Source organism: Rhinocladiella mackenziei (genome assembly GCF_000835555.1).
Source record: "Rhinocladiella mackenziei CBS 650.93 unplaced genomic scaffold supercont1.5, whole genome shotgun sequence".
NCBI lineage: Eukaryota > Fungi > Ascomycota > Eurotiomycetes > Chaetothyriales > Herpotrichiellaceae > Rhinocladiella > Rhinocladiella mackenziei.
The window spans coordinates 1,354,828-1,361,012 of NW_013550600.1; the positions used below are offsets into that span (position 1 = coordinate 1,354,828).

The 6,185-nt window shown below is 50.0% G+C and overlaps 1 protein-coding gene across 1 annotated transcript; it reads right to left on the bottom strand.

The window, feature by feature from the left end:
• Positions 1-1,224: 1,224 nt before the first annotated feature.
• On the bottom strand, positions 1,225-4,006 carry Z518_06966 (uncharacterized protein; the record flags this gene model as incomplete). The annotated part of the gene is made up of 2 exons (XM_013415096.1): positions 1,225-1,626; positions 1,835-4,006. The coding sequence occupies 2 exons, from the start codon at positions 4,004-4,006 to the stop codon at positions 1,225-1,227; spliced, it is 2,574 nt and encodes an 857-aa protein (XP_013270550.1).
• Between the last annotated feature and the right edge of the window lie 2,179 nt (positions 4,007-6,185).

Sequence of the window (6,185 nt, forward strand, 5' to 3'; positions counted from 1 at the left end):
AGCACATGGCTCCATGCGAAAGTGGAGGGTTAGATCCAGACCACGGATCTTGTTCCCAAGCGACCAGGTCAAGCGAAAGTGCTGAAAAGTGAGAAAATCCAACGTGGAATCTGGAAATCAGTTCTAAGACTTCTCCTTGGAAAGTATCGAGAATTGACTCGCGAAGGTCCCCTCCGTTGGCGCCCTGAGATGCACCGTCAGTACCAGTCCTACCCTTACTATCCAATATCAGTTCTAGTCTCGGGCCAAGTCTGCAATCTAAAAGATTCAATGGTAGTGACTAGATGAGCTGTGGTAAGTCAATTTCAAAGGGAAACTGATTTTCGGTGTGGTTGATCTTGGAGAGAGTGCGTCTTGTTCCCGACCGGAGAATCTGACAGGGCCCATCTAACGGGATCCTCGACAATATCATCTCTGCAAAAGAAACTTGATGATGGAAATCCAGGCGACACCTACGACTCATTCTCCATTATTGGGCCGGGCCTTGTTTCGTTCTCTCTCTCATTCCCTCTTGACAAGAGCATGTCTTGCTGGTGCCGGACGAGCCCATGTTCAGCCTTGCAATTCCTTGCTCTCTCTTTCGATAGACTTATGTTCCACCATTTCCTGAAAGTCATCTGCGCAAGTTGTTCTCATTCTTTGGTGCCAATAGTGATAGCGGATTACGCACCACACAATGCAAAAGGTTCCTTGTGATGATTGCACAAAACCTCCAATCCATCCCTGGCTGGGAACTTACACAGAGAGGGTCCTCAACTTGTATTAAGGGAATATCCTCTTATTATCACAGGTCCTACCTCTAGTTCTATCGCCCTAACTGCCAGCTTCGATGGGGGAGAACTCCAGAGTGTGAGATGAAGAAACTATCATTATTGTTGGCACCCACCCTCGGGCTAACCTTGCCTGATTTTCTACATTACATTCAATTGAATTAGGTGATTAGTTATATATTTTCCCTATGATTTTTCCGGGGACCCGTCCACTCAGACACGGACATGGCACTTTCGAATCGAATTTCACAAAGCTAGATTGGGACCCAGCCAAGTTCGGTATCGAGAAGCCTATTTCCATCCATTCAGTCATTAGAATGAAGCCAGGTCTGTGGGTGCGAAGCGATGAGATAACCCAGCATCATCAAGCAACGCATCAAGTTCTCATTCCATCATCGAGCATCACATCTCTTTCCTCATCTCCCTCGCCTCCTTGGGAAATTGTTTGCCCAATTCAGCCTGTCTTCTTTGCCGTCTTGCTGACATCTTGCTTCAGATGCATTTTCCACTCGGCTCTCGCAATACGCATGAATAGATCTTCGTCCTGAATCGGGATCCAGCTCGTGAGAACTTTCATTGCGTTCTCAAAGTCCGATTCGAGGATGATGTCGCGCATCCCGTCAATTAAGGCCGCGGAACTGGCGTGAAGTATGTCAAGTGTTGAGCCGAAGGAGGGTTCTTTGGGTGTGTCCGCGTGCGCGGATTGGGGTTGAGTGGAGATAGGCGAGCGGGCGTCGTCGCCCAAAAGCATAAAGACGTCCCAGACACGCAGTTGTGCTGGAAACGGGATCGTATAATTGAAAAGAGTGAGGTACCAGCGAGTGCCATAGGCGGTTGGACCGATGTTGAGTGATTCCTGTGAGATGACGGCAATAGGTCAGTGGCTATTCACACGAGGTGATTGAAATGATGGCTAACATCGTGCAAAAAGGAAACTTGACAACGAAAGGTATTATCCCTAGACACCAATGTCTTGACGGCTCGGGTCACCGAGTTCCTCTCTTTCGTCCAGAGTTGGGATCAAGAAGGGGGAAAGAGCTATGAGAAAGAAAGGCCATCCGTACCAACTTCCGGGCAACCTCGCCCTGCCCCAACCAGGAGCGTTCAAAATCATCCAGAGCCGTCATCAGACCGCCAAAACCTGCCTTGTATAATTCCCCCAATCCTCTCAATTCCCACATGCGGACCAACATGACAAAGGCTTTCTCCTCGTCATAGTACGCTAGCAGCGTCACAGCGAGCGCCGCCATACCCTGGACGTATCCTGTGGCTGAGAAGTGCAAGGACATGGCGTGGAGAACACGAAAGAGCAGACGCTGTCCACCTCTGTACCGTCTCCGGAACATAATATGCGAGGAGATTGTACGGGGAACGTCAATATCAATTTGGACGTCGTCGGGGGAGGACTGGCCCTGGTATTCGTGAAAGAGACGGATCAGCTCGGTGTCGCTAAGACAATCCTTCCGTCGCAATGCCGACGTGCTTAGGAAACTGTGCCACGCGGTGGCCCGCCATTTGTCTGGGATACCTTTCCACGTCCGCTCGATCACTTTGGGAGATGATGTGTCAAATGTATATCCTGCCTCTGAGCCACCTCCCACAATGGGCAAGCCAGTCGTTGGGTCTGTAGCCGGTGGTAATGCCCGTGCCATTTTCCGCCATTTCTCTTCGCGTTCAATTTCTTTCCGGCGAGCTCTCGCATTGTCAATGTGTACGTGCCCATTTTCAACCACAGACTGTGCGGAGCGGGGAAGCGTTAGCATGTCCATTGCGGAGTCCATCAAGCGGCGGTTTTTGGTCCCAGGAACAGGAATCCGTGTCAATGCGCTCCGGCGATTTGTAGGAGTGCCGCCATACCCACTTTGCGAACTTGACGGGCGAGGCGGAGTCTGGTCAGTGGCGCTATGTCTACTTTGCGCCGAGCGCGTTGACCCGTGAGCACTGCTTGGGATACGACGAAGAGTATGCTTTCGCCTGGGTGTTTCTGATGCGAGTTGTAAGCTGGTCGAGACGCGGGTCAGACGTTGGGGTTTTGATTCATCGGCCCCGTCGACGTTCGTTGTTGGGGCTCTGGTCAAAATGAACCCGTACCGGTCGACATCTGCACTGTCGATGTCTTTCCAGTCCTCCAGACCGCCGGCCAATTCATCTTCCTCACGCTCAGGAATGTATGTCTGAGACGCTGGAGCTGTCATGCTAAGCTGCCGCGAGCTGTTCTCTTCGTTGATATCTGTTGTCGAGGTGGCACGCGAGGGAGATGATATGCTGACGCTGTGTGAATCGGTGACCAATGTTGATTGCCATCGCGCCCCTATTCGAGCGGCAAGGTTGGTGGAGGACTCTGTTTCATGCCGATCATCTGTACCTGCGGCATAGAAAGCCCGGACATGTTCAGACAGCATCTCTTCGTCTGCCGAAAGGACTTTGGCTGGCGGTCGATCTTTTGCATTCTTTGCCACAGGTGTAGCGGTAGAAGCCTTCGTGGGAGTTGAATCAACATTGATATTGGCATTTGCGGCGTCTTGCTCCCCATTTTCTCGTTTCTCGTCGTCCATGATCGGAGCCAGAATGGGTGAAGTTTTCCGAGTCGACTGATTCACCTTCCTCCCATCTATCAGCATACTCCCTCTTTTCGAGAACTCAATGCTGCCGGTAGAAAGTTCGTCGCCAAATCCGCCCGTGGGGATGTTTATGTCCAAAGATAGCTCATGGAAGTTCGACGATGTTGTCTGTGTGGTTCTCTCCACCTCTCCCCCCGATGTTGTTGAACCGGACCTTGATTTTTTCAAAGATAACCATCTCCCGTGCGCTCCGAAACCGAGGTTGCTGTGCCGATCTTGATATGAATCCCTGGAGTCTGTCTCATTCACGCGAATCTGAGGAATGCTGACGGCGGCGGAAGCCAGACTACTTGTTGTAGGGGATTTGGTATTCAGGCTCGTCTGACTTTCTCGTGGAGAGATTGAACCTGCAGCCGCGCTTCGAAACCAGTCTCCATCGTGCGGCAACGCGTCGACATCGTTTTTCTTATTGGACGAGGTGGACGCGTTATCCCCTGCAGTCGCGCAATTTTGAGGCTCGTATTTGTCAAAATCAGGGATCCGATGTAACGATGTTGCACCGGTCACTCGTATAGGAGGATTCGATGCTTTCGTCGCGCTGTAGGGTAATCCTTGAAGGCCGGAGTGGAAGATGTTGGAGGTGGCCGACTTGGAGGAGGCAATGGATTCGCCCATTATCTTCCTACCTGGGCATCCAGGTCTAGGCAAAGGTACCTTGCTCGCCGAAGGAATATGGTGCCGTGAGATTGCGCGTGTGCGAAGAGCGGCATGGGCATGAACAGAGCCGGATGATTGGAGGATAATTTGCCTCAACAATCTGACCTCGAAGGGTTTCTTTTTCTAATCATGTCTTTTGTCCTCCTTTTGTGCGTCTCGAAAGCAACTCGTGGTCGAATGGTCATTCTCTTCTTAGAAGCACGGCCGCAGTTCCAGTCTCAAGGGGAAAAGGAGAAATCGACGTCATGGCTCGAAGGGAAGCGAAGCGAACTTGACACATCCCCTATCCAACGACCACTTTGTTTGGTCGACTGTCGGAGATTTTGCTGGAACAAGCTCCAGTCTCTGATTTCGCAAAAGGCAAAGAGGTTAAGGGATCAAATTCCAGTCGGACCGCAACCGAGGTTATTGCAGAAAATGGAATCCATGAGCGGCGCTACACCTGGATCTTATAGCAGGCATTGCATCGTTCCGCCAATACCCACAAGGACATATAGGGAGTATCATGAACTAGACTGTTAAATGACTATGCTGTGACACCGTTCATAGTGGGCGTTTGACATTGAAATGGTCTTTCGACAGGCAAACTGAACGCCAGCTCCGCACAAACTCGTTATGTTCCCCATTCGTCAGGTTTCGATATTGAAAATTTCACCCATACAGCTTTTGTTATCCCCCTTGCTGATGTTCCTTGTCTTTCTCGCCTGTCTACCTTTTTGCCTTCCGGGTCTCCCTTTTTCATCTGATGCATGACCCTCGAGCCGCTAGTTCACTGGACACCGCCGCTTCTTTTGCTGACTTCTCTCAGCCGCTTCCTAGCCATTTTTGAGACCGTCAAGGACTCTATTGCAACCATCGCGGTCGGCATAGATGACATGAAGGGGTGCTTCTTCAAATTGGACCCTTGTGTGCAGAAGTTCCGAACACAAAACGGGGGTTTCTGAACCTGGTGACGCTCGCTCCATCATTTGCCCTAGGATGAAATTGTACTCACCTGAAATTGACGATTAGCACTACCCAGAAAGGGGAATTTTCTTGGAATACCCCCCAAATCACGGAAATGTGCTTCGCGGCGATTTCCTTCTTGTAGACTACTATGCGATGGGTCAATTTTCCCGAATCCTCGCAAACTGCGAGGTGAAAATGCCCTGCACACCGTCATTGTGTTCCTCCAAATTCGACCACGAACCTCACACCTCACCCCCTAATCCCTATGGGTAGAGACACGCCTCATGTCAGTTTCTTTTCGTATTCCTCAAGAGGCCAATCTCCCTTCGTGCGTTCAACCGACAATCACAACAACGGCCAGAACCAAATTCTAGCCTATCTTGCCTCACCCTCTCCGACAGCGCTGTTCAGGGCCCTCGAAAATGGATTGAAGAACCTCATCCTTTGGTCGACACCAGCTCCAAGGTTATCCCTGGTAGTCTCGTCGTTAAAATGCCTGCGTACCCATTTTGAGTCTGTTCTCCGAAGCGGGATAGCACCCAACGCCGTTCAGCTCCTCCATGCTGCAATAAAATGGGAAGTCTTGTCAAAAGAGACGGATTCCAGTTGGTCAACAAGCTTTGAGACATAATCGAGAGTGCATGGAAGGGGCCAATCACATCACAGTATCAAAATTTCCCAAGGAGAAGACGCTGTTCATGATTTTATGGAACAAAGGACTTGAATCAGATATGGGATAATCCGCCATCAACCCTGAGCTACATGGAGCAGGAGATTCCATTCAGAGAAGCCTCCTTTTGGCTAGGAATTATCAATTTTGAAGAGGATATACATCAAGAACGGAGGCCTCCTGATCAGAATATAGATGAATGACTGCAGAGGCGTTTGTGCCAAAGCTCGAATCAAATTTGCAATCTCTTTCGATGTCCTCTCAGCAATCTTCTACCTTGGGGTTTCCAATGCCACGAAGTAGAGGCCTGGAAAAAAATTCGAGGTTTAAACAAATCTGGTCTGACAGTAACATTTTCAACCCTGCCTCTGGATTAGTGCCAATCTTCCTGTCAGACAGGCCTAAATTATTTCCAGCTTATCGATAAGACTTTCTCGGTGAAACCGCCGAGTTCTTCAAAAGGTTTTTTGAGTATCACAGATTGGACTTCACTCCTCAGAGCATACAACTTCACCCCCA